This window comes from Crocodylus porosus, unplaced genomic scaffold, assembly GCF_001723895.1.
Source record: "Crocodylus porosus isolate Cpor-Errol unplaced genomic scaffold, CroPor_comp1, whole genome shotgun sequence".
In the NCBI taxonomy this organism is placed as follows: Eukaryota; Metazoa; Chordata; order Crocodylia; family Crocodylidae; genus Crocodylus; species Crocodylus porosus.
The window spans coordinates 51,018,274-51,046,014 of NW_017728931.1; the positions used below are offsets into that span (position 1 = coordinate 51,018,274).

At 48.7% G+C, this 27,741-nt stretch overlaps 1 protein-coding gene across 1 annotated transcript; it reads left to right on the plus strand.

Annotated features, from left to right (window-relative positions):
• Nucleotides 1-2,325: 2,325 nt before the first annotated feature.
• CYTH4 (cytohesin 4) lies at nucleotides 2,326-24,233 on the plus strand. Its single transcript, XM_019544873.1, has 13 exons — nucleotides 2,326-3,294; nucleotides 9,100-9,182; nucleotides 12,693-12,757; nucleotides 12,890-12,956; nucleotides 15,395-15,513; nucleotides 15,996-16,076; nucleotides 16,848-16,960; nucleotides 18,213-18,361; nucleotides 20,301-20,412; nucleotides 20,838-20,914; nucleotides 21,288-21,359; nucleotides 22,445-22,599; nucleotides 23,244-24,233. The coding sequence occupies exons 1-13, from the start codon at nucleotides 3,279-3,281 to the stop codon at nucleotides 23,314-23,316; spliced, it is 1,182 nt and encodes a 393-aa protein (XP_019400418.1). The 5' UTR covers nucleotides 2,326-3,278; the 3' UTR covers nucleotides 23,317-24,233.
• Nucleotides 24,234-27,741: the final 3,508 nt, after the last annotated feature.

Genomic DNA, 27,741 nt, shown 5'->3' on the forward strand with positions numbered 1-27,741 from the left:
GCCACAACATCTGCCAGCTCTCAAGGAGATAGGTGCAGGGATTCTGGGTTCTGGGGCCCTGCACCCCTAGCTGCTGACAGGCAAAACTCGTGTCATGGGTGCTTGTGCAACTGTGTCTGTTTTGGGGGATGGGAAAGGGGAAACTGCTGCAGGCCTGGCTGCTAGGCCCTGCTAAGGCCATGAAGCCTGCCAACTGTCAAGGAGATTGGTGCAGGGGGGTTCCAGGGCCCTGCACCCCTAGCTGCTGACAGGCAAAACTTGTGACATGGGTGGTTGTGCAACTGACTCAGTCTGTCTTGGGGCCATTGATTGTCTGTATTGATTATTTCCTCTCCATAGTCTGTGGTTTTGTTAGGTTAATCCACACTCGTTAACTCGTTATGTAGTAGCTAAGTACTGTGTATTGAGCTGGTCCCTGAGTGAATCATGATTAACTGGTAACTGGTAACGCAGTAGCTTAGCAGTCAGGCCTGCAGTAGTCCCTCCCCCATCCTCCAGTGTTCCAAGACAGACACAGGTATACAAGCACCCATGCCACGAGTTTTGCTTGTCCACAGCCTGAGGTGCAGTTTTTCCCAAACCCCTACATTTATCTCAGGGGCAGGCAATTATCTTGGGCAGAGGGCCACTTACTGAGTTTGGCAGGCCATCAAGGGCTGCATGACAGACAGCTCAGGGCAGATTAATATTAATTTTCTAAATTTTTTAGGTGTCCTGCAGGCTAGATAGAATGGCCTGGTGGGCTGCATTCGGCCCCTGGGCCACATTTTGCCCACCTCTGACTTATCTCTTTGAAACATGGCATGCTTTGCGGCCTGAGCAGGGGCCACCACCCCTGCAGTTTTCAGCCTGCTGCACCTTAACACACACAGGGTCATTTATTTCATAAGTTTTGTCTGTCAGCAGCTTGAGGTGCACTTTCCCCCAAGCCCCTGAACCTATCATCTTGAAAGCTGGCAGGATTTGTGGCCTCACCAGGGGCTACCATCCCTGCAGTTTTGACCACACTGTGGCTTAACACATACATGTGACATGAGCTTTGCTTTCAAGAATTTGGGGTGCAGTTTCTCCCAAACCCCTGCACCAATCTTCTTGAAACTTAGTAGGCTGTGTGGTCTCAGCAGGGGCTAGCAAGCCTGCAGTTTTGACCCCACTGTGTCTTAACTCATACACGTGACACAAGTTTTACTTTCATGATTTTGGGGTGGAGTTTCTCTGAACTCCATGTATCTATCATCTTGAAACTTGGCATACATTATGCCTTCAGGAGGGGCTATTATTCTTGCAAGTTTCATCCAAATCTGGCCAGAAATGACAAAGTTATAGCCTGCTTTGACCTTCCCCATTATATCCTATGGGCAAAATGTCGAAACGGTCAAAATGGCAAAACTTTTCAATGGAACGAAATGGAACAGCCATTTTGACTCAAAATAAAAGTCAAAACAAAACACTGTTCTGTCAAAACATTGGTTGAAATGAAACGTTTCTGTTTCACACAGCCCTATTGGCCAGTATATCAAGACTGGAATAGCGATGGGTGCTACATGCCACAATTGAAATGCATCGGGTGGGGTATCCAGTCCTGGGGTGGCGTGGCATGGTGTCCTGAATGTGAGTAATGAGTTCTTCAGTGGAGCTGTGTTGGGATCATGGTGCTGGAACAGTAAGCTATACACCAGGACAAAGACAGCGAGTGAGATACAGGATTGGAGAGTCAGAGATTCAATCAGTATAAATGAGATCTGTCAACAGAGCTCTCCATATGACTGGAGTGATGGAGAAATCAGGAGGTCAAGACTGATCAGTGCATTGCTTAATCTATATGGGTCCCCTGCAGGGTTGTCCTGTGATCTATATGGGTCCCCTGCAGGGTTGACCTCCTCTCACCTGAGGGACCTATAAATGGTAGCTTACACTGAACAACTTTTTTTCTCCCCCCTCCAAAAGGAAATTTGTAGCCATCTTCCTTTCAAAGACAACCTTGACTATGGAATCCGAGGGAGGAAGACTGGTTGCTGATTCATCGTAAAGATCACAAGCTATTCACAGCCTTCCCTCAGGCCACCTGGCTGTGGTCTTCAGGACACCCATCACTCACAATCATAGAGTGTTTGATTCTTGGCAAGATGCCAGGCCAGTGTTAGGGTTAGGGGTGGTGGTTATACCATTCTGGCTGTCACGTTGAAGGCATTGGGAGGCCAAACTGGAACGGCCCAGAATGATACAGAGCAGGGTGGGGCTGCATTAGCAAAGCAGTGGGAGTCTCGCCAGGCCCATGCCCACTGGGCACAGAAAAGTGGCACACTCTCAACATTTTCAGTTGTAATTTGGATGAGGGGAAAGCTCTGTGCCCAGATAGCCATACTCCTCATGTGCTAGATTTTTTTTAGTCTGTGCTGATTCTTTGCCCTGCTGATTGGAAAAGGGGATCTCAAGGTGTGCATGCCAACTGCTGAGCTTTCTGTGTGGACATGAAGGCTCCTCCCTCAGAAGGTATGAGGGCTGTCACGTACAAAAGACCACGGACATAGCAACCAAGAGTGATTAGCTTAAGGGGAAGTGAGCAGCCTTCCGGGGCTGGAGGGAGAGGAAGAGAGTTAAGTGACAGACACACTGACTGCTCTGCCGGCTAAAGCCCTCTATTTTTCATCAGAGCAGACATAGCTCGGGCCAGGTCAGTGCCAGCTCCCTCCATACTGGGACAACTCTAGGCTTGATCCACTCCTTCCTGATGAGGCTAGTCAGAAGAGGACCCATTTGAGATGGGAGTAAAGGATTCAGGTCATGTCATTTCATTGGCAGCAGAAACCTACCGGAGGCCTGCACAAATATTGGAATATTCATCCACTCTCTACCTATTGCTGAGCTACTTTGAGTTATGGTGGGGGGAAGTCTTTCTCCATCATAAAACCACACCCTAAAGCAGCTGTTTTATGCTTCCCTGTCCCAAGAGCAGGCTGGATGAAACCAGAGCACAGTTACCCCCAGCAATGAGCTGAGGAAGTGGCAATGAAAAGACACACGGGGTTTCTCTTGTGGGTTTTTATGTAAGAAGTAACCGGAGTCTGTATGCTTCTAACAGTCAGAGCTCGCCATTTCCATCACCCATATAAACTTGTGGGGAGGAACCAGAGGGTGGAGCCGCAACTCCTCCAGCTGACACAATTTTAGACTCTGGGGTGAAGTCACATTAATTCTGCCAGACGCCTGAAAGAGCAGCGGGGAAAGAGGAACTCGCAGTCGCACAAAGAGCATTTGCCTCTGAGAGTCATTTCAGCATGGATTGTACCATCGGTAAGTCTTTCCTTAAAGAGATTTGGCCACATCTTCCCCATGCCTTGTTGATCAAAGTGCTGCTCGTCCTGTAAATGCTGTCAGGTCAGATTGACTCAATTAGGGCTAGCAGCTGCTATGGGGATGGGACGGGTGAACATAGACAAGAGGTTTCTTAGAAGCTCTGCAAAGGGCTTGTAGTTTTGTGGACGATGTGCTATAGGGAGAGGTGTCTTCTCTGTCGAGCTATTGGCTTCCCCCCTAACTCCAGGCAGTTCCTCCCTGATGTCAACCAGTGTCACCCTACCGACTTGAATTGGAGCTGGGTCAGACCTGTGTTCAGAGGCTGAGATTCACCCTAGGTAGGTGGCAAAAAGGTAGAGGGCAGTTTTCCTGGCCCAAGCTGGGATATCAGGAGTGCATGGCACTTGGGATGGTGGTCAAGATGTGACTGCATACAATGGTTTCCTCTGATGTAGCCTCAGTGTGACAGGAATAGAGGTGCAGAAAGAACAGAGTGCAAATGCCATAAAAAAGTCCTCCTGCACCAGGCAGGGCTGATTCACCCTTGTACTGCACCCAGCATATTCATTTCTACCAGGATCAAATCAGTGGACAGTGGGTGTAAATTACCAGTGTCTTCATGTGGTGCAAATCTGCACCCGCTGTGCATTGCAAGTAACTACCTGGGGCACAGTAATACTAAATCAGCCCCCCAGAGAGGAGGGTTGTTAGCACCTGATGAAGTAGTCTGTTGCTGACAAATGCTTGTGCTTCTTCGAACCAGTCACTCTCTAGGGCAGTGGTTCTGAACCTTTTTAGATTCGAGGACCCCTCAGAAAATGCCAGCTTGGAGCTTTCACTTGTTTTTTAACTACAGAAAAATAATAGAGCAATTCTTCTGTTGCAAAGAACTCAGGAAAACCACAGTGGGTCAAAATGTCTGTGACACTACGGATTCCTGTTTAAAAATCTCTCCGCTCATTCTGTGAATCATGTGAAGGTTTTTGCACACCTAACAGTCCTAATATTACATGGCACTGCAGGACACCCTTAAAAGTATATTGCAGTGCTCTGGTTGAGAATCACCAACCTGAAGTGTCACCCTGCCCTGCCTCTACCTGACTTCAGGATAGCACAGCTAAATACCTCTCCACCTGTCCTCACCCCCACCCCAAGAGAAGAAGAAAGGTTGATTGGCCTGAATCTCTTGCTTTTCTTGCAGCAGTTGTTTTAGCGGCGTATAGAGAGGCAGAAGTAGGTGTGAGGAGATTAGCCACAAACCCAGGGGCTGAGAAAGATCAAAACTCTTTGATTTCCTGGTTTGCTGGGTGCTGTGCAGCAGGCCTGGGATCTGGTAGACAAAGGTGCTCTGGAGGCAATCCCAAAAGGCAGATATTGGGTGTGACCCATTCTGAGAAAGGACATGAGGTTTCAAGGGAGAGGACACACTTGCTCCAGGGGGAAAAAACAAAGGATCTTAACACAAGGACACAGCTGCCATCTGTCTCTGATATCACCTCACAGCCACATAGATGGCATAGCTAAGGCCATGAATGAAGAGTGGGAGCTGAAAACTCTCTGGTCGCCAGGTCAAATCCTGCACCAAGGGGCCAGTTTTTCTAGAAGTTCTCTCAAGCTGTTGCAAGAGAGGCTGGCCACTGAGCACTTTGCAGTCTCTGGCCACTTCCTTTAGCTGTCTAAAGGGGAGTAGAGTTCTTAGGAAAATCAGGCCCTTAGTGCCTGAAAGGAAGTGTCGCAACCAGTTCATAGAATAGTAAAACCAGGGCAGGGAGAGCCCTCACCTCCCTGTGCAAAGCAGGGACATATTTTTTTCAGGTTAGTTGCTCAAGGAAAGCGTGGGTCTCCAAATGCATTGCCTGCCATGTAAGGGAGGCTGTCCTACTTTTGCGAATAGACCAAATGAGTTATTTTTGCCATTTGAGATTTGTTCTGGAGTGGTGCCCCAGTATCCTGTGATGTTAGGCGCTGTACAAACACAGAACAAGATGATGGGCCAGTTGCAAAAGACCTACTTTGAAGCAGTGCAAAATGCCTAGCTACCCATAGGACCACAGCTGGCCAGCACCACTTCAAAAGCCGGCCTTGCTCTCTGTGTCAGAGGCATTGTCTAGGGATCAAGAGATGACATTGATTTGGTGGCTCATTCAGTGATAAAAGCTTGCTGACGCATATGTTTTTGGAGAAATTGTTCTGCCACCAGTGGGCCTCAGCTTCCATCAGAGTCTATGGCTGGGTGGAAAGGTAGACACGTTCACCTGTGCTGTGGACTTACACCGGGTGTGCTGCTATAGAAGGGAACTCTGTGCAGATGGGGACATTGGCTCTATTAGGTGAGGGAGAGTGAGCTTCTACACTGGAGCAGAGGGGAATGGGTGGGCTAGGTTCAAAACGCTAGCAAGGCTTGGAGCAGTGTCCATGCCAGAGTAAGGGGCTCAGCGCTCTGCTGCTGTTTCATGCTGACTCACAGCTCAGCCTGGACCCAAAGTCAAACGCAGACCTCAGTATTGTGGGTTCTGGTTCACCTTCAGTATTGCTGGCACAGTTTTGCACCCATTACTAAACAAGGGAGGAAACTGCAGAGGCAATTGTTTGTGCTTACAGCTGCACCCATTTGGATGTTTGGCCTCTGTGTGCATACACTGCAGTCCTATCTAAGTATCTCGACACCACAACCCCATCAGTAAAAAGCTCTGGGAGAGACCCCCAGGGTAACTTCCCCACTGCATTTCTAGGTTTTTGCATGTGTAGGTGGCTAGGGCATGTCCAGAAATGTCTCTGCCCAAAAGTATCAAGGACACAGTGTGGAAACACCCTGTCTCATGGCATGCAGAGGGGCCCAATCCCACTACCAGCCTCACTCAAAGCCCTCAAAAGTGTACCTAGAGGTGAACTGAATCTGGGTTGAGAAGCTGGCTTGCAAATGTGTGGTTGAGCTCATATACAGCTGCCACCCCTTCCTCACCCATTCGCTTTCCAGTACAGAGTTAGCAGAGTTTGTGGGTACCTGGGCTTGAGTCTAGACAGTTCCCCACTGCCACACCCACAGTTCATCATGCTTGCATCTTCCATTCCCTTCCTATTTACTCTCCATGCACCAGAAGCATGGTGGTTTGTATATACCTATGTGACATTTAACTCCTCATTGTCTACACAGCCTGCTCCTGTCTCTAAATTGGTCATCTTCTGTGGATCCCAGGGGTGGGGCTGTAAAAAACATCATGCAAATCTGCCTTTGGGCCTTTCCTCTTATTAGCTGCACCCAAAGACAGGCAGGGTACAGCCCACCTAGGAATTTGAGGCAGAGTACTGTAGCCCCCAGAACAGACTGTGCATCATGATACCCTGTGATACTGGTTGTTGAGGGAAGCTGGGCAAGTAGGGTTTTCCTGCCCAACTCACATATCATGGTAGCTTGAAACATGGCAGCTTCCTCCTACCCCCACAAAGGGCTGCTTCCCAAATTGGAGGAACACACTGCAAATTAGCCTGAGCTTCCAAGCTCCTGTCCACCCAGCTCTCTCCAGCCTCAGCAGTCTCATCCCCAAAAAGGTGATTTTCCTGCATTCATGGCACTATCTGGAGGCAGGCAGGGAAGGGCTGTGGCTTGGAGAGACTCTGAACATTGTTCAGCCCAATGGCATGTGGAGTAGCTGCATAACAAGGGTGAATGACTGGTACACCAGCCCTGAGTATCATTTAGAGGGGCAACAAAATGGTAGCTGCCACTGCTGCCACCATTGCCATCCACAGTGGTAATTATGCCTCTTATATGAAATGTGCAGGGGGCTCACTCCATTCAGCATGCAGCACTATGGAGAAGGGTGGCAGATAACAGAAGACCATGCAGAAGCTCTCGAATAGGGCCAGCCCACCCCCAAATCTTCTGTGACGCAGTGAGAGGGGGCACCTGTGATTCTTGTCTTCCTCTTCCTCTCCCTCACTTCTGCCAGTTCCTTCCCCTTTTCCATCACATTTTTAGAAATAGTTCTGAGTGTGATATCCACACTGAGTTTCCAAAGCAGATGGTAAGACTTCCCCTTTCTCTCCAGACACAGGAGGCCCAGAGGATTTTGGCTTATGAAACAATGGAGGGAGATTGCTGCTAGACAGACCTGACATGGGGTGGAGAAATGTTGTACCTTGTGGGTGTCTCTTTGCCTGCTGGGCATTTCTACACATGTTATTAAGGTGACTGAATAAACTCCGGTGCAGTTTGCTCCTGGGAGAGTTTATTGCTCCTGGGCATACTGTTTGCACATGTGCCTGGGACTGTAGCACATTGAGCCAGGCTGGAGCAGCCCTGGCTAGCAGGGGACCTGGGGAGTCAACCTGCCAGCCCAGGGCTGCTCCAGTCCAGCTCAATATGTTGCAGAGGGGTAGCTGGGGCACAAAGGTGCTTCAGTGCAGGGGCTAGCTGGCAGGCAGCCCCTGCACTGAAGCACTCTCATGCCCCAACCAGCTCTATCACCATCTACACGTGCATTGCTGTGGGGTCAGAAACTCCACCATAAGCTAGTACTTGTGTTTGGCAGTACTATTCTATGACAGAGATAATTAGTTTGGTCCATACAAATAGCACCACATGTGTAGACAGTAATGTTTTACTGCAGAGCTAATTAGACAACTGCAAAGTAAATGTCTTGAGTAAATGGGTCCAGTGTATACCTACCAGTGCTGACTCTGACTTGGGGCTCATCTAGAATGAGCACTTACAGTGGTTGTGGGCTGATCTGACTCCTTGGGGTGCTTTCCTTCAGCCCTGCTATGTACTCTTAGTTTGTGCTTCTTCAGGTTCTTGTTTCCCTGCTGTTCTTGCTTAGCATGCTGTGCAGTGCTCAGATTATATTTAGTAGCTATGCTGTCACCCCAATTTTTCTACTTGGTCTTCTGTGAATCATTCTGTGGTCTTCGCATTTCTGTCATTATTTACTTGACTTCCTGTAAATTAGAAAGGAGACAAGTATAGCCGAGTTAGCGTCTTGATGGAGTCCATAGTTCATGGGAAACAAAACCTTCCCACAACAGTTTCTCTGACGCTCTAAATCCCCAAACTGCTTCCTCAACCTGGAATAATCTTAGGCTGTCTCCTCAGTCATTTCTATTGCTGTTTTTTAAATAAAATTACCTCGATTGCTGAGAAAATATGTACAGAAATGGGCAATACTTAATATTTAGATCAGTGCTTTATTGAAGCTTACGATTCTAACGGACATTTATTTCAGTGCACCTTTTATCATAATAAAGTTGTTATAAAAGTTCAAGTTGGGTTTATTTTAGGGAGTTTTTGTGATAGAAGTATATATCTTATTTAATATTTTATCTGCTCTTATGAGTAGCTATGTTTTTGTTTGTTTGTTTTTACTGTAAGCTGCCTAGAGCCTTTGTGGCATATAAATCCAACAAATACATTGGCATGTAAATCCAATAAATAAATAAATCTTGTTCACAAAACACGCTTGTTTGCATAAAATAATGTGGAAAGGACAATTCAGCTCACGGCAGGCTGGGAGTGAAACAGGAGGGTTATTACAGACAGGAGTTGATGTAAAGGTGTGCTGATAAGACCTGGTATAATACGGGTACTACAGGGTCAGGACTGAGGAGCATAAACGGAGCAAGGATTGGTCCTAGGATTATAATAGCCAAGGGAGGCCTCAAAACAGAAGCAAGTTACCCTGGCAGGATGAAAGGGCTCAGAGGGAGTGACTTAGTCTTACCTAGGGATGTTGTGATGTGGGGCTTTCCTTGCCCTGAGATGGCACCCATTCTCCATGGCATTGAGCTTTCCTTTTGTATTTTCAGGGTCATCTGACCTGACTGAGGCTGAAGAGGCTGAAATAGAAACTATCCGAAAGCACAGGGAAGAGCTGCTGGAGGACATTCAGGTAGGTACCATCCTGCTTCTCGTGACATACAAACCTTCCCAGAACCCCTTCCCTGGTGCAGCTCTTTACAAAGCAACACATACCATCCATAGCAGATCCCTGACAACAGAGGCTTTCCCTGGTGTAATCCAAACTCAAATTCTGAGGTTTCGGTTACACCAATATGGTCTGTAACCAGCATATGCCCAGCTTGTGAAACCTTGCTGCAGGAGATCTGCAAGTAAGATGCTGTAAAAAAGGCCAGGTAGTTTAATGGATTAGCAGCCCAAACCATCAGCTAGTGTAAACTGGGGTAGCTCTGTTGACATCAAAGGGTCAGTGCTAATTTGTGCCTATAGAGGATCTGGCTCAGTATTGGTGGTTACAGTTCATTATTACCCATTACTTATCTAATGCCATGGAACCATTTCTGACCTTGTCCCAGGTACAAGGTTCTTTGCAAAAAAAGACAGTTTCTGCCTTTCAGTCCGTCACCTTGGCAACTAGGCTCAAGTCCTGAAGAGCAACTCACTGGAGCAATGGGGCATTTGTACACATGACAGAAGTTTAATCCTCAAACAACACGTGGGCAAACAACATGCTGGCATGCGTCAACCAATACATCTCATGTAAAATTAAGGAAGTGATACTCCCACTGTACTCAGCACTGGTGAGATCACAGTGTGAGTACTGTGTCCAGTTCTGAGCACTGCACTTCAATAAGGACATGCAAAAACTTGAGAGGGTCCAGAGAAGAGCAAGCCGTATGATCAGGGACTTGCGAGGCAAGCCATACAAGGAAAGGCTGAGGGACATGGGCCTCTTTAGCTTAAAGAAGAGAAGGTTGAGAGGGGACTTGATAGTGGCTTACTGCTATATCAGAGGAGTGCATCAGGAGTTCAGTGAACAACTGTTCAGTAGGGCAGCCCCAGGAAAGACCAGGACCAATGGATATAAACTCCTGGAAGGCCTCTTCAGGCTTAATACCAGGAAAAACTCCTTCACAGTCAGGGTGTCGAGACTGTGGAATAAACTCCCTCCAGAGGTGGTGCAATCACCCACCCTGGAGGTTTTCAAGAGGAGACTGGATAGTCACCTTGGTGGGGCCACTTGACCCCAGTTGTCTTCCTGCCTAGAGCAGGGAGGATGGACCTGATGATCTGCAGGGTCCCTTTCAGCCCCGTACAATCTATGAATCTGTGAATCTCACTAAATTAAATAGGTTTATTAAAATTGACATGGTATGTTTTAATTTGTTACATCACTGTGTACAAGTGACAGCTTTTAAACTGAATAAAGCTCAGTGAGCAATTGGCAGTAAATTACAGCAGGGGGTGCTGCATAACAATCCACCCCCCTGATCTCTTTGGTAATTACATCAGGGGGTGCAGACAAGCAACTAACCCCCTCACTGCCAAAACCCAGCTCTCCTGAAGCCACAGCTGCCCACAGGAAGCCCCATACCCACCCCTAGCCCTTGGCCCTGGCTTGGCTGGAGATGAGGAGGTGCGCACTACCTGCCCCAGATTGAAGCCTCCAGACATTATTTTTGTCGCATGGGCATGGCATCACACCACAGTCATACCCACAGGTGCTCCTGGATTGGCATCAGGCAGCCCTGCCAAGCCTTCATGATCATCCAGCCCCCCACTCATGGCCCTGGTATGGGTGCCTTGGGCTGTGTTGCCCCTGGCTCCCCAAGGGGTGCCCTTATTCACAATGGCACCATCACCCCATAATCTGCTCCTGGTTCCGTCCAAGAATGAAGAACTGCTTGGCCAGCTAAAGGGGGCACCCTGGAGCACTTTCATTTGCCCTTCAGAGCAACTGGAATCTATCCATTTACAGGACTACAGGCTGTAGCCTCCATGCATCATAATTTTTTTTCCTTGTGCTGCCGTGCTGATCATGAGTGCACGAGTTCACACCTCAGTCAGACCCATGGGTGCTCCTGCAATGGCAGCAGGAGGTATCACCAGGCCTGTACAGTCATCCACCCCCGGACACATGGCCCTGGCATGGGTGACCCCTGGGCTGAGCTGCTCCTGGTTCCCCAAGGGGCACACTTACTGACAGCAGCACCATCACCCCATAATCCGCCTGTGGTTCCATCAAGGAATGAAGAACCACTTGGACAGCTAAAGAGGGAGCCCTGGAGCACTTTCATTTGCCCTTTAGAGCAAGTGGTGCCCACCCGCTCACAGGACTCTCCAGGTCCAAACAGGCTAGGTCCAAAAGACTCCCAAGGTCCAAAGTGAGAGACATCATATCAATTTTTTTTCCCCAGTGTGCAGGCAACCCTCCTTCCCCCATGCTCATTCACAGCAGCTGGAAATCTGGCCCACAATGTTTAGGTGCTCAGATATCCTGGACACGGCATAAAAACCTGAATAAGAAGAGCAAAATTAAGCAAGGTTATAGTAAATAGGTAATTACAGAGGGATTGTCACAGTCAAGAAGGGATTTCTCTCTCTGTGGAAAGCACTGCACTCCTCCCATGTGCATTGTTTGTTTGTGTGTGATTGCCTTCAGGCACAGACCAACTGAGGAGGTAGGAGACCTGATCAGGAAAACCAAACCATCTGAACCGGGGATGGTAGGAGATAGGACACTGGACTATAGGTCAATGGTGTGAATATACTGCAGTCCCAAAGCTGGCTGGTGATAGGTCAGTGTATGGTGTGGCTCGGTCACCGGGTCCAAGAGCAAAGCTTTTTTTCCCAAAGGAATTTCTGCTTTTCTGTGGTACACTATTACAAGTGTTGGACAGCTGGCAAATCTAAAATGACTTGCTCCATTACTGAAAGACACAGTCCCAGGAAAAGCCAGAAAGTATTGGGTTTGGCAAATATTGGCAGTGATCAAAACCAGGGCTCTATTGTTCTAGCTGCTATATAGATACTGAGACAGCCCTTGCCCTGAGGGGCTGATCAGCTAAGTAGGCACAGAGACATAGGCCCAAATAAAACGCAAGGAACTTAATTCCTTTTGCCATCCAGTCACATCTGGCTGGAGGTCAGCCTTACCAAAGGCTCAAACAATGTGAACTTCACATTTAAAACCATCGATGAATGTGTGTAGTAACTGCTGAATGACGAGTGCCTGCGTTTCACAACTTAGCACCTCCACGCTCAAAGTGACTCTCCTTGGGCAGTCACCAGTTCACCTGCCTTCTCTTCACCTTCCCTGGCCGTGTACACAGTGTAGAGGCTGTAGGTGAAGGGTCTCAATGGGTTGGGCATAGTACCCAACATCCACTCAAGAGCCGACATGGGTCCATGTTCTCTTACCCCTTGGCTCTGCTTAACTAGGTTTTTCAGCCATGTTTGACAGCCATGTTTCAAGCTGCATCTAATGTGGGTAGACAAAGTCATGACAGAGAGTCATGCCCAGTTTAATAGGGCAGCATGAGTAGTTCTTGGCGGGTGGAGGGTTTACTTGGTTGACTGCCCACTCAGCATGACTGGAGCACAAGACCTCTCTCCCTTCCCTTTGTATCCTCACTCACTTGGTGTGTTTTTTCTCCTCCAGAAACTGAAGGATGAGATTGCTGAGGTCATTGCCCAGATAGATGGCTTCCAAAATGAAAGCGAGAGGTGAGGACCTGTCCATTTGCCAGGAGAGCCAGCAGTGGCATATGACCACTGTACTAATGTTCCATAGATTTCGTAGAAATCCCATGCTTAATATTGTTATTCAAGCTTGATTCTCCACCTTTGTGTTTGCAGGAAAACAGAGCAGAAGGACAGACATCTGAGTGCAGGCCGGAAGAAATTCAACATGGACCCCGCAAAGGTAGGGTGCACCTTTCTGGCTGCTAGGAGGTCGGGCTGCTTAGAATCTTGTGTAGACTCATCTTTGCTGCATATCAGCCACCCGCTACAAAGACATTTGCCCGGGGATTGCAATGCACAAACAGAGGATTGTAGGAACTGAGTATAAGAGTTGTCGGGCTTATTTCTCATTGCTCTGGCCAGAAACATTTTCCCCCTTGCATCATGACTTCTTTAGAGAACACTGCTCCATACTGCATCCCCATAACTAGATGGGATGTCTGCATGGGTAGCACAGACCATTTCAGTTAAAGCACCCCCAAAACAGAAGAGAAAAAAAACAAGGGGTGATATGGGGAGGCTTAATGTAGTCACATTTCTTCTGCCACCCAAGGGAGCTCAAGTGTGTTTTCCCTAGCCCAGGCCCTGTTGCTCACATCTGACTGAGGGTTGGACATCCCCTGGTAGGCATAAGAAGAGAGTTCCTGCTCATTGAGAGCAAATTAGTCCAGGCTGCCCTAACTGCTCTGGGAATGAGGCTAAGAATTAGATTGTAAAATCAGATAGAGGTTTCACATGTACTGGACTGTCCACAGATATAAGTTTGTGTCAGTTTGGCTTCACAACAAAGGCCACCCCCAAAATGAGTTACTGTCAAGGCTGCTGGATGTGAAACTAGCCACAATTCTTCTGTGTATGCCATGAGCTACAGAAAATGGTTGTACCTGAACTGTAGTAGCCCAATGGCTGATATAGACATGGATAGACTTACATGGTTGAGCAATCCACCCTTGTATCCCAGGCTCCACATTTCTAAACCCCTTCAGCAACTCAGAGATCAGTTTAAATAAGAGGAGACCTGAGGGAGATTTTTTATTTTATTTTATTTTTCCCCTCACCCCTCTCAGCTAGACCACCTTTCTGTGCTTAGCAAGGGAAACCACATGCTATGATACAGCTATCCGTCCTCATCACTTTAACCACAACTACTGTCTGAGTGGCTTTTGTTAAACTGTTCTTGCTCTTAGCAACTTTCCATCTTTCTTCCCCACCCACACATGCATGCACAAAGACCAGCAAAGAGATCCTGGTGTGCCAACACAGTAATGATAAAACATATCAGTCCACTGAAGGGCATGGTCCGCGCTGAACAGCATTTACCCCTGAGCAGAGGGAGGCCAGCACAAAGTTGGCTTCTGCTTATGCCCCACAGGGGAACAGAGGAAACCCTTTTGGTGTCTTATTCGAAGTTAAATCAGGCCTGTTTGGGGAGATCTGAATAGGACATTAGTGATGCAAAGAACCTGATTTAATTGTGTGCACATGGCTGAAATTCACCCATCCATCTCAAACCCTTTAACGTGACATAACTTTATTCCCAGATAGGGCTGCGTGTGTTGTGGGCATTGCTATGGAACAGAATTGTCAGAAAAACACTGACAGAAATGGTTTCTGAAACCATGTCAATCTCACCCAAAGTTTGTTTCTGAAAAAAAAAAAGGTGGGGGGGGGGAGGGAACCTTTTGGCAGTGTGAAAACAGGAGGAAGTGTTATGGTTCTTCTTTTGGAAACAACATTTTTTTTTGAACTGTCATTATAATATCATATTAAAATAGTTGGAATGAGCCAATCTGGTCAAAATGTAATGTGCTGAGTGCCCCCCCTAAAATTTTTTTGCAGAGGAGCCCAAGAATTTGGGGTATTGTTTTGAACTCATAGAAAAAATACTTTGAAAACTCTCAATCCTCAATAGATTTTAAATGCCATTTTCTCTACTGCTCTGCTTCTAAGCCTGATGACTTCCTGGCAAAAAAAATAATCCCACCATTACACAGGGGAGGATAAAACTGTTGGGGAAAATGGATTTTTCACTTTGGTGGCCAAAAAGAAAAACTAGGGTGGAAAACCATTTCAAGCTGACCAAACCAAATTCTGGGGATTTGCTTGATTTTTTGGGTTATTTAACCCCCCGGCCCTCCCTCCCACTCCTATTGGGTTGATTTTGAATTAAAAATTGGCTTTTGAAACAAGAGTCAAAGTCATTTCAAAATAACTAAATGAAACATTGTGGTAGTGTTGGAGTGATAGTGTAGCCATAATACCATGGGGGTACTAATTTTTACTGGACCCTCTGCATGGTTTAGATGAGCTTTCAGGCAAAAGGGGACCTTTCCTCAAGTCTGACCTGCAGAATTGCTCAGCTCCAGAGCAGCAGAGGGAGGGGGATGTTGGTGAGGATTCCTCTGTGGGATATGAGGGGAGGGGATAAGATGGGAACCTGGCTGGGTGCTGCTACCCACCTATGTTCAGAGAGGGAGAAAAAGTGCAGCTGGAGTTATAGCACAGCTGAATTTTGGCAGACAGGTCTGCAAAGCTCAGGGGGATGACACCCAGAGCTGTTCTTTCCTTCTTTCCTTGAGCTGGTACCTTACTCACAACCTGTTGCCTCTCCTTCACCAGGGGATCCACTACTTGATTGAGCATAAGGTGCTGTCCTCAGACTTACAGGATATTGCCAAGTTCCTCTACAAGGGAGAAGGCCTGAACAAGACAGCCATTGGGGATTTCCTGGGGGAGCGGTGAGTCCTTCCTTGCTCATTAAACTCTCTTAGTCTGCACTAAGCATGGGACCCAATTTCAGCCATCAGCTTCTAAACTGAATGAATCATTGTTACCCCTCGTATGGACAAATAAAGCTGGTACTTGCCCTGGGGGAGCCCTGCCTAGTTAAATCCAGACTGCATGAGATGGATGAGATCTCATCTTGTAGTAGTTTTCCCTGAACATGTTGGGGCATTGCATGGCAGGCAGATACCCTGCCTGTATGGTCCATGTATGGATAATATCGAGGCAATCCCCCAACATAAAAATATTGCAAAAGGGTCCTGGCTGAACTTCGTTGGAGGGAATGGCATGAGATGACCCAAGGAAGTCAGAATACAGAGGAGCCTAAACCTAACTCTGTGGTGGGTAATTTCCTTGGGGTATATCATAAAAGAATGTAATCACCATCTCCATCTTTCCTTCCCACCTCCTCATTCTGCCCTGTTCTCTCTACCAGGGACTCATTGAACATTCAGATCCTGCAGGCTTTTGTGGAATGCCACCAGTTTGCCAACCTGAACCTGGTGCAAGCACTAAGGTGAGTGAGGGCCCAAAAAGAGAGCAATGTGGTGAGAGTGGGGTGGGTTCTACAGTCCCATGGCCATTGTGTCCCATCAGCTTGCAGAGAGAGACAAGCCAACACACTTCAGATGTCTCAGAACTAGGTGGGTGGCCCAGAGCTGAGATGGAACTTCCCATAGCCTGCTGTGGGAGGACCCACCTGCTTTTAGGCATGGGTGTCTGACAGCAGCAATACCAGGGAGCCCATTTCCCAGGTGCAGTGTGTCAGTCCTGTGTGGGGTGTTGGGGAAACTGATATGCATTTCTCAGGGGAGCATCTTGCTGCAGCTACAGCCCCCTGGGTTAGGAAAGAGGAACCTCTGTGTCTTAGAAGGGCCTTTAACTCTTTCATTTCCACTGGGGTGTTTCACGATGCACCTGGGTGGTAAGAGAGAGAGGTCACTTTTTCCAGAGAAGGGTGTGTTGGGAGACCATGTGTGGTGAGATGGGGGAGAAGAGATATTGTGTCATGGAGAGGGCAATTTGTGCCCAGGGGGGTGTTTCATGTTGCTCTTACATTTGCTGTGAGGTTTTATTGTACTATGTTGCACTTCACTGGGGAGGAGTGGGACCTCTGTTCCACATAAGGTGTTGTGTTGTGTTGTGTTGTGTTGTGTTGTGTGAAGACTCCCCAGTTTCCATGGAAGAAGGGTTGGTGATCCTGTGTTGAGGGGCCATGGAAAACGAAGCTTGTTCCTACCTGTCTAGCTGCTCTGTGACCAGTCTGCTGCCTTGGTGTCATTTGCAGGCAGTTTCTGTGGAGCTTCCGGCTGCCTGGGGAAGCCCAAAAGATTGACCGGATGATGGAAGCCTTTGCCAGCTGGTACTGCCAGTGTAACCCGGGTGTCTTCCAATCAACAGGTAGCCATGAAGGAGGGAAGGGGCGGCCAGGGTGGGCACAGGTGAGGGGCTGTGCTCTACTATGTGCCAAACGTGAAGGGCAGTGTTTGAATAGCTTGGGTGGTTCCCCTGGTTTTATTGTACCATAGGTATAGGGCTTTAGCCTTGCTCCCCTGTTGTCCCTGCCTTGTCTTAAACCTAAGAGAACAGAGGAGCTCATGCTACTGAAATCAGCGCCATATTCCCAGCTGGTGTAAATCAGCTCAGCTCTGTGAAAACGAGCAGTCCACACTGTTTTACACTACCCATGGATCTAGTCCCAGATTTTCTAGCTTTTCATTTGATAAGAGGAGTTGCCTCCTGTCATCTTAATTTCTCTCTTTGCCAACTGTTATCTCTGATTTTTCTTTCCTGCCTTCTTTCCTCTTGCCAGTCCCTTCTCCTCCTTCCTCTTGTTCCGTTCCTTCTTCCCCTCCTCCGTCTTGTTGATCTTTCTTTCACTTCTTGCCTCCATCATGCACTCTGTTTAGGTGTTAACCCCTGCCAGTATTGAATATCTCATCAGTTTAGTGTTCTGTGCATTGACAGCAGCAGGCCTGTTATGATTTGCATATAGAAAGCTGTTAGTAGCAGGGTCATGATAAAGTCAGCTCTGTCTATCTCCATCAGGAGTGTAGGCCCAGACAGCAGCTCTATCTTTTAGAAAGACCACCCCCACCTATCATCTCTGTACAGGAAGAGTGCACATCATGCCTAGGGTCCACATTGTATTTATGTTCTGATGGAGCTGCCCCTGTTTTGTGCGTGTTGTATCATACACACTAGTGGTGTCCCAGTAACTGTCCTCCCACCACCTTGTTCTATCCTTCTATAAAACAAGCAAATCTGAAAATGACATCAGGAAGTTAAAAAAAAGTCATATCCTCCTTCTGGGTCTTTTGTCCTTTCTACACACACACAGAGCTGTTCCTCAACAGGCTCTGAGTACCTATTATTAGAATGGGCACGCTCTCAAGATCTCCACGGGATCCGAGTACTCAGAACTGGAGACCTAGAAATAGGCAATCCTTCCTCCTCATATGACCTGTCATAAGACACTGGGAGAACCTTGGGATGGAGTGGCAGGTCCTTTCCACAGTGAATAGAATCCAAGTTCCCCTTTCTGGAACCTGGACGGGTTTGGAGTAGCTGTCCTGGCCTGGATGTGATGTTTGGGGTTGGGGACCCTGCCCTGCTCATACCCTCTTGTGCTGTCTCTCTCCTTCATTGGCAGACACCTGCTATGTGCTGTCCTTCTCCATCATCATGCTGAACACCAGCCTGCACAACCCCAATGTGAAGGACAAACCCCCCTTCGAGAGGTTTGTGTCTATGAATCGAGGCATTGACAATGGAGGGGACTTGCCTGAGATGCTTCTTAAGGTAAGAAGTGCTGTGGCCCCTACTGCCTTTCTGCTGCTTAGTGCTGAGTGAAAGGAAATATCAGACCCTCACTAAATCATTGTAAAGGCCTCTCTTTGTGATGTACTAGGGATTGGATGAAGCACCCCTATTTCGGTGACTCTTCCTGAAGTCCCTGATCCCTAAGGGTGACAGAGCGCTGCTTTTTCCCCACCTCCTCACTGGTGCTGAGCTCATAGAAAGCCTCAAGGCCACTAGCCCCAAGGTGAGCCACAGACCCACTGAGGAAGGAATAGTCAGTGGATTTTCTTTTATTTGCCAAGTATGGCTACTCCAGGAAGGGGCTGCACATATTTGCAGGACAAATGAGAAAGCGGGGAGAGCTGCTGCCTAGGAGAGAGTCCATGAATGCCTGCTTGCTGCTGAGCGCATGCTGCAGAGCAGGAGAGCATAGGCCTGAGGGCATAAGAGAGAAATACATGTGAGAGAGCGTGCATAAGCATCATAGTGAATCTGTGAGGCCTGTGCATATATGTAAGTCAATGTGTGTCTGACAGGTTATGAAAAGGGGTGAGGGAGACTACGCTTGGGTATGCCTGTGTACAGCATGTATCTGAGACTGTTCCTACCTGTATGATTTGTGGGGCTGGGCTTTCAAAAGCCCTAAGAGAGTGAGATGTCCAGTTCCCAGTAGCTTTCCAAGACAAATGGATACATTTCCCTTCATGACCTTAAAAAAACACAGCCTTTGTAATATGTTCAGAGCAGAGACTGACTTGTCACACGTGGGTACAGAACTTAGCCCATTTGGAAAAGAGTCTGATGTTGTCCTCTTCTTCCTGGTCCAGATTCTCACACCCTTACTGACCCACAGCAGCATCTCTGCCATGAATGTCCCCATTACTATCTATAAGACATTCTATAGAGTAAGGTGATGGTATAAATAAGCAAAGTGGAACCTGGCCTCTGACTGCAATATAGGTTTGCACATGACTGTCTTCTCAGACTGGAGTTTGTCAGCTCACGGAAGAACATGGGTGTATGGGAGGATCTAGGATTTTAAAAAGGGGGGAGTGCAGATGGTGTAGCACATATAATACAACAAACTAATTAACATGCTCCAGCAAACTCAATTAATTGAGTTTGCTCCAACGCGCTGTAATGACAGCACATCAGAGCAGCCTCCCAGCACATCTACAGGCCTAGCTGTGCTGTCTCATGTCACTTCCCTTTGGCCATTTGGAGGAAGTTACAGGAGCCCTTTTGTCAAGAGTTTGCATAATAAATGATGTCAGATCCCAGCAGCACAACTGAAATCCCTTTCCAGAATGAGAAACTGGAATTCCCCTCCCTATTACGCTGCTATCACATACATGTAATGGATCAGGGTGTTCCCGGTAGCTCATATGAATGATTAGGCTTCTCATTGCATCCCTCCACACAAAGCACATCTTATGCATGTGGAAGGTGGGGTAGAAATGTGTGGCCATGCCAACTGTTGACTTACAGGAGTGTCGCCTGAACATTGTATACATGGGCATATGATGAATGTGGGAAGCCTGATTTTTTTTGCTTATAGGAATCGTTCCTATAAGGGTGCACTTGTGTGTGTACCTGACTGATTGCTTTTAGGAGAGTTCCTCTTAGGCTGTGTGTGCGGTGCATGCATGTGTGGTGCATGCATGTGCGGTGCATGTGTATGTCTGTATGTGCATACATGTATTTATACACAGTTGCTTACCGGACTGTTTCTTGAGCATGGAGGGTATGCATGTCTATTTTACTAAGGTCTGGCTGGGGCTGGGGTGTTAAAAGGAGACAGATTACTCCCCTTTCATCCTTGACTTGGATATCATGTAGCTGGTGGCCTCTGTTTGTCCATGTGTCAGTGCAACAACATAAGACAGTCTATGCCAGCTTTTTAGTATTCTCTCTCCCTTTCTTTCCACGTGTGGGGCAGAATCTCTTTGAGAGCATCAAGAATGAGCCATTTTCCATTCCAGAAGATGATGGGAATGACCTCACACATACTTTCTTTAACCCAAGCCGTGAGGGCTGGCTCCTTAAGCTGGGTAAGAGCAATGACTTTATGCATTTCTCTGAATCCTCTTCTCCTGAAAATCTCTTGCAAAAGGGTCCCCAGAGTCTCCTAAGCATCAGCGTGGATGTCTGCAGCAGTAGCCCTTACTTCTGCTGCAGTAGGAGGAGGCTGACACCTGGTGTTCAAATCTGCTGCCTGCTCTGTAGCTAGAATCCCCCTTCCTGCAGCTCTGGCAGACTGTCGGCTTAGAATTGTGTTAAAAACGGTGTCCCCCTGCACCCCTCCTCCCACCCCAGTCTGAGCTATGCCCAGCTCCTAGCCTACCTTCACCTTCCTTCTTTCTGTATGGGGAGGAAGACTTATATATTCAAGGATTAATCTTCAAGGGGTGCTTGAAGTGAGGTGGGGAGTGAAGGTGTATGCAAGACTTAACAGTTTGGACCTTGCTGCCCTTAGGAGGCCGGGTGAAGACCTGGAAGCGACGTTGGTTCATCTTGACTGATAACTGCCTGTACTACTTTGAGTATACCACGGTAAGGGCTATGCTCCAGTCGAACAAATCTTAACCAGGCAGCTGTACCTGGAGAAGAGGGTGGGGAATGTGGGGTGGGAACATTTTCTGGTACCTCTCCTTCCTCTCTGGATTGAGTTTAGACCCTGCCGTTCCCACCCTCAGGCTCTGGCCTTGATGGTGAATCTGGCTGGCAATCCAGACAGAGAAGAAACAGCTGTGTGGCACTTCCTACCAGTCAGAACTGTAGCTACAATTGTAGCCACAGATGTTAGGTGCCCCCTTGCTTTACTAAGCCATGTTTGTCAGGGGCCTGCTTTTCCGTGACTACTGCTATTTTACATTGCTAGGTCTACCTAGCCTCTAACTCACAACTGTTCCTGCTTGGCTTCCAGGACAAAGAACCTCTAGGTATAATCCCTCTGGAGAATCTATCGGTTCAGCAAGTGGATGACCCCAAAAAGCCAGTAAGTCTTCACTGCCTGTCCCCAGGACAAGAGGGTGCTCTCAGAGACCCTAACATGTGTATCTCTTCCTGCCCCCACTCACTCAGCAGACCAGTTAATGCTGAGAAGAAGGTCTGTATCAACAGTTCCCGGGGAGCGAATCCACCCTTCATTTCAAAGGCAGTGGTAGGCGCAACATGGGCAGTGATAGTGTCAACTTCCCACATGTTAGCCCTGGCTAAAGTGCTTCAGCCACAACTAAGACAAGGCTGTTGCTAGTATAAGGGGTGGGAGAGGACATTCAGTTTCTCTAGGTCAAACTGTGCTTGGCCTTTCTGTAGAGGTTGGCTGTGAAACTGCAATTCTGAACTTTCAGACATGCGTAACACCATCCTACTGGGGTTAAGCTGGCGTCAGAGAAGACTCAGGCCCAACACATTTGGGTTCCTTCTTGGCAGCAATTTTTTTCAAGTTAATAATTCCTGGTATGCTGTAGTGGGGTCCAGAACATATACCTGATGGCTCAGTCCAGGGTTGTGCTAATTATGGCCCAAACAGACATGGGTTCACTTCCCAGACCTAAACTGTGGTTCATAGTCAGGAACACCATAGCAAGCTGCTTATGGGGTGTAGAAGACCTCACTCTATAGTGTGAAAGAGGTTGTCCTCAGAAACTGTGCATCTCTTCTGCATACCCAGCATAGGCTCTGTGGCATGGTAGTTGATATTGCACTGGTTGAAGTATGATCCTGTCCCAGAACAGCAGAGATCTCCTCCAGTATGCCATGTGGAGTGAATTATGTACCCTGCAGGGTCACTGTTTCATCTCTGTAAAGCATGTTTTCATGTTCAGCACTGCACAGGAGCTGCTGCTGAGGGCAGGGTGTTGCCTGAATTTCTTACCTTGTCTTTGAATCTCTGGGGCCTACCCCAAAAGTGCTGGGCTCTCTAGGCTTGGAAAGACCAAACCCTGGCCCCATTTGAGGGTATAAGAGCCCATTCACTCTTATACACTCTCCCTCATTCTAACCCACAAGGCAGGAGGTGGCACAGCAATGGTTTGACTATTCCTAGTCCTCTCATCTCTGTCAACTCTCTCACCACAGAACTGCTTTGAGCTCTTCAATCCCAACTGCAAAGGGCAAAAAATCAAAGCCTGCAAGACAGACGGGGATGGAAAGGTAGTGGAAGGCAAACATCAGTCCTACAAGATCTCTGCACCCACGCCAGAGGAGCGTAACCAGTGGATCGAGGCAATACGGTAAGAGGTGGGCCCCAAGTGAGTATTGACAGGCTCCCCCTGCATGAGTCATTCAGCTTAGGAGAGGCATGGCACTAGCAGAAGAAAGCCCTGCCCAAGCTGCAGTGGAGGGAAGCAATGTGAATGGAAGCCCCATGCCAACATGCAGAGGTTGGGGGCCTAACCTTAGAATCGCAGAAAATTAAGGTTGGAAGGGACCTTAAGAGGTCATTTAGTCCAGCCCCCTGCTGAAATCAGGACCAGCCCCAACTAGATCGTCCCAGCCAAGGTTTTGTCTAGCTGGGTCTTAACAACCTCCAAGGATTACACCTAGTAAGAAAGGTTTTTTTCCTAACCTTGTCTGCATGGGGCACTTCAGTGGATACTTTATGGGCAAAAGAAGAGAGCCCTCTGGGTGGGAAAGGCAGTGGACCCTATTAGAGACATAAGCATTCCCATTTCCATGCCTCGTGAGCCCCCATGGTGCTGGAGATTAAGCCATCTAGGAGCTAGGAGCTCTGGGCTAAGAAGGATTTCCTGCTAGTCCAAGAAGAGAGTGTTGCTTAGGGGGCCACAGATGCTCCATTCTGGAGTCCATGGAGATCTTGTTATTCCTTGTGGTCTTCCTCATCCCTGACTTGCTTTCCTGTTTCTCTCCTTTCCAGGACCAGCATCACCCAGGATCCCTTCTATGACCTGGTCTCAGCCCGTAAGAAAAAGATTGCCAGCAAACACTGAGCCTGGTTGCCATGGGCCCACTCCTTTGTGCCCAAAACACTTAACCCTCAGGGAAGTGCCCTCTGCTGCTGGGCTTCACCAGCAGTGGTCTCCTGGAGGACATCAGCTCCCTCAACCCCCTGAACGGTTGGAGGATAGTTGCTGGGGGTGAGGCCAGGGCTGTGGCCTCTTCCATCCTTCCACTCTAGGAGGCATCCCTACTGGGCTCCCATGCATTAGGGAGGACATGGTGGGGAGGTCACCAGTTTTTTTTACAGAACTGGTGTCTGATTTCAGCCACTGAGTGGGACTTATACATTTTGCTGGGGAAGTCCTGGAAAGGTTCAGCATGGTCCAGGCCACCTGCACAAACTGAGGACCCAACTGTATCTCTGATTAAGGAGCCAAGGGCCCTGGAGAGAAGAGTGCTGGGCTGAGGAGCCCTACTGTGAACCCAGAAACTCCTGTGCAATGGGGAGCCCTGTCTGCCCCCTGCCAGTTGTGGGCACCTGCTCCGTGCCCCTGAACACAGCAGTGTGAGGCTTGGAGGTCTCTATGAACAGAGAGCTTCAAGGACAAGGACATTTGGGGCACTTTGGTACTGTGTGACCAGGGAACCAGCTCTGGTTCTCTGCCTTCCTGGGTTCTTTCCACTCGGAGCTGGCACACATTATGCCTCCATCAGGAGGCTCGGCTTGGGGAAGAACCCTCTCTGGCATCTTGTCACTGCATCCCAGCCTGCAGTGCCCTGAAGTGACCCCCCAAGCCATGTTCTTTCAGCAGCTGGGTTTTGGCATCACAGGAGCTTGCAGAGCATTCTCCTTCACTGCCCATTTGTTTCACTGGTATCCTGTGTTCAGAGAACATGGATCTCTTGTGTAGAGAAAGCTAAAACCTCAGGGTGGAATGATCATTAAAAGATAATTATAAGAGCTGCACAGAGAAGAGATGATAAAGTCATGTCACGTGCCCTTGTCTGGGGAGTTGCGCGCTCCGGATAATGATGAGCACAGCATCCGCACACAAGAGGGCATGAACTTCTGGCTCACAGGGGGTGTCTGTAGGATGCAGTAACTCACTAAGCAAAGGCTGGAAGAGCTAGAAGCTGGGGGCAGCAGGTGCAAGACTACTGCAGGCTGGTATCGTGCACCCCAGATGCCCTACCCAGCCATCCCAATCTCCTCCAAACTGCCCCTTTGTTCCCTGCCCTGTTTGCAGAGGTCTGTAGAGATCCTGTTTCCTTCCACTTGTCTCTCCTCCTCTGCCCCTTGCCTTCAAACCTCCGGTCTCCTTGCTCTCATACTCTTCCCCTCTCTCTGCCTCTTTCCTCCTGCAGGGGGCTCTGTCCACAAGGAAATCCACCATCAGGTTATTTATTTGATTTACTTTGCGATGCACTGGAGAGGCTGAATTAATTTTGAGAGACAGGGAACGTATCTCAGAGTCAGAACACGCGCACACCCGAGAGAAGGAATGTGAAGGTTTTTGTCTGGTCTTCTGTGAATGTCTCCTGGGGTGAACCTGCAAGCCCCTCGGTGGGCAGGGAAGGAGTCCTCCCTGCAGCACCCCCAGCCCCTGTAGGTCCCAGTTTGAGCAAGGCTGGGTAAGGGCCAGGGGTAGGTGGGAAGAGGCTAGAGTCTTGCCCTCAGCTGGCAGCTTCTGTAAACATATTCAAATGGGGACAAGTGCCAGGGGGCCTGAAGTGGGTTTCCAGGCCTTGAGCCCTATTACCTTCCCCCCTCCATTCCTGTGGCCACAGGAATATGCTGCAGGCTCTTCCCATTCTCTGGGGTAGGCTGCCCCCCTCCATCCTCCCCGAAGCCTGTGTGCATGTGTATACACACACACATGCACGCTCGCGCGCACGCGTGCACACACACACATACAGAATTGTTTCCAAGTGGCAAGAGGGGCAGTGGTTGAGTAATATGAAAGGACTTGGGGATGGAGGCCATGCAGCTCATCCATCCACCAGGCCAATCCAGGGAGAGACCAGGGCAGCCCATCTCCCAGGGCTGAGGAGTGGCGGATGACAAGGGGACATTTTTGATCATCCTTTCTGAGTTCCACTGCAGATATCTTCTTTCCAAAGCTCATGCGTCACTCACTCTGCACAACTCTGTACACTGCTAATGGAGTGGCACGAGATGCTGCATACTGCTCACTGACAAGACAATACACCCAGTGTTCACGACACGGACACACACTCCTGCTGCTCCAGGACACGAACCTACTTGGAGCATAACACAGATGCATGCATGCACAGAAGGAACAATAAACTTGAGGTGCTTCACGCTGGACTCCAAACATTGAGCTCTACCGCACAGAAGTGTGCAGGTGTGTGCACACACACTCACTCGCTCGCTCGCTCACTCGCTCACTCCACAGGCAATCAATGAGTTCTGTAGCTACAAAGGCCAGATGGGGATATTCAAGGTCTGACTGGTCACATATAAACATGCTCTACCCTTGCTGGTAGAAACCGCAGCCCAGAACACACACACAATCAGATAGTAATTTTTGACAGATTGCTGGCTGGCAAATGCGTCGCTCCTTCTCATCACTGGTGCCGCGGGTGACACAGACACGCACGCACACTTGGAGGGAAGGCTGCCACTTGTTTTTTTCCCTCACTCTATCAAGGACTCCTGCACGCAGCTGGTAATTTATTTTCATAATAAATGTCCATCTATTTTCATAAAAGGCCAGGAGGAGGGTAACATAAAGCTGGGGAACATGGCAATTCATTGCATCCCACCTCCTGCATCTGCCCCTCCCTCTCCTGTTTATCAGCTCCTTTTGGAAAGCCTAATACATTTTAAAAAGCTTTCTAGAAATCGTTTGCAAGCAGCGGAGACGTGATCTGGGAGAGGAGCCAGGGGTTTCGTTCAATTCTGCTTAGCTGTAGAGCTACAGGAAGAAGGGAGCAGGGAGCTTGTGTGAGGGAGGCAGAGAACTGGAGAAATCATTCTGGGTTAAACTTCAGATCCAAAGCTAAACATCAGGCACTGAGCCTATTTCTGTGCATGGGTCAAGACGGATCCCCAAACCCAAACCTCCTGCCGAATGCTGGGGAGCTTGGATTCTCAAACACACTTAGCTCTTAGGTTTGTCAGAAGGGATTGCAGGAGGCATGCTAATGAGCTTGACCAGTGCATTTCTCCTTAAGGTATTTGTATAATGCCTGTCACTGTAACATTGGACACACTGCCCTCAACCGGGTGGAATTGGAGCTGCTCAGCTTTGTCATGTGCCCTATAGTGCTGAGAGCAAACAGAGCTCTCAAGTGGAGCTTGTGGAAGGGGAGACCCATGGTTCTGTCCCCTCCGCCCGTGTGACACCAAGTGAGCACATAGGGCAGCACTGTGATTATTTCCCCATGCTGAGCCTGAAAAGAACTGTTTGCACATTCGCTGCATGGGCAAAGGATGGATGGGCAATTGCACTTGTGTCACTGTCCTTAGTGACAGATGCTTGTGTGACAGCTCTTTGTGCTCTGTCCCTTGGAGGGGGAGGAGAAATACAAGCCAGCTTTGCTTGGCCTGGCCTGGGTCACATCAACAGAGCTAAGTCACAGCAGAATGGCAAAAGAGGGGACAGAGACAGGGCTGGAGGGGACAGTGTTGTATAGGAGAAAGGAGGGGTATCTGGCTAGGACAGAGGCTGGCTGGTTCTTAATGGCATGATGTGGTATCTAGACTTGCTGCCCCCATCTGCCCTACTCACAGAAAGTCTGCCCAAAGCCCAGGCAAAGCTGTGCCTTGTGGTTCTAGGTGGCCAGGGCCATGGCCAATGCCTCTGCAGGCTTTGCTCTAAGTGTCTGTGACAGGGAAGTGCTGCAGTCTAATCTCACCATGCCATTTCCAATTCTGCCTCCTCCCTTTGACGAAGATGAATGAGGCCTGTCCCAGGCGGAAGGGAAGGGAAGAGGAGGGAGGGAGGTTAACACGTTATTTCACTCTTGATGGGCCAGATCTTTTCTGCCTGCCACAGGCTGTGGTTCCAGGGGTGCAAGGGCAGGCTGCACTGTGAGGGGCATACAGCTACAGTGTAAGGGGCTGGGGAGGGGGGTGTGGTTCTGAATCCTTCTTACTGAGCAAGAACCACTGTTACATGCACGTGTATGTGTATCCCCCTTCGACCACCAAGCATGTGGTTTGCCTAAAGGCTGCAGGTAGCCACAAGAGGCCCTTCCCTCTAACTCCAGATAACACATGCCACAGGGCTGTTAAAGGGGTGAGACTGGAGAACATGTTCCAGACAGAGCTCCTCCATCCCAGGCAAAGAAGACATAACCCTCTCTACAAGTCCTCTATGAAGCTCCAGTTCCCCACCTAGGCCAAGTAGCCCTCTGATGCAGATGCTGTCTCCTGGGGGGGGCATTGATCTTCCAGACACTCCTGCTCAGCCTAGTCTCAATAGCAAGTACACATGAGCCAGCTGGGA

Excerpts from the sequence above, each read along its gene's own strand:
- CYTH4 (XM_019544873.1), top strand. Across the intron at positions 20,413-20,837 it reads GGGCTGGCTCCTTAAGCTGG|GAGGCCGGGTGAAGACCTGG; the intron begins GTAAGAGCAATG and ends TGCTGCCCTTAG. Across the intron at positions 20,915-21,287 it reads ACTACTTTGAGTATACCACG|GACAAAGAACCTCTAGGTAT; the intron begins GTAAGGGCTATG and ends CTTGGCTTCCAG.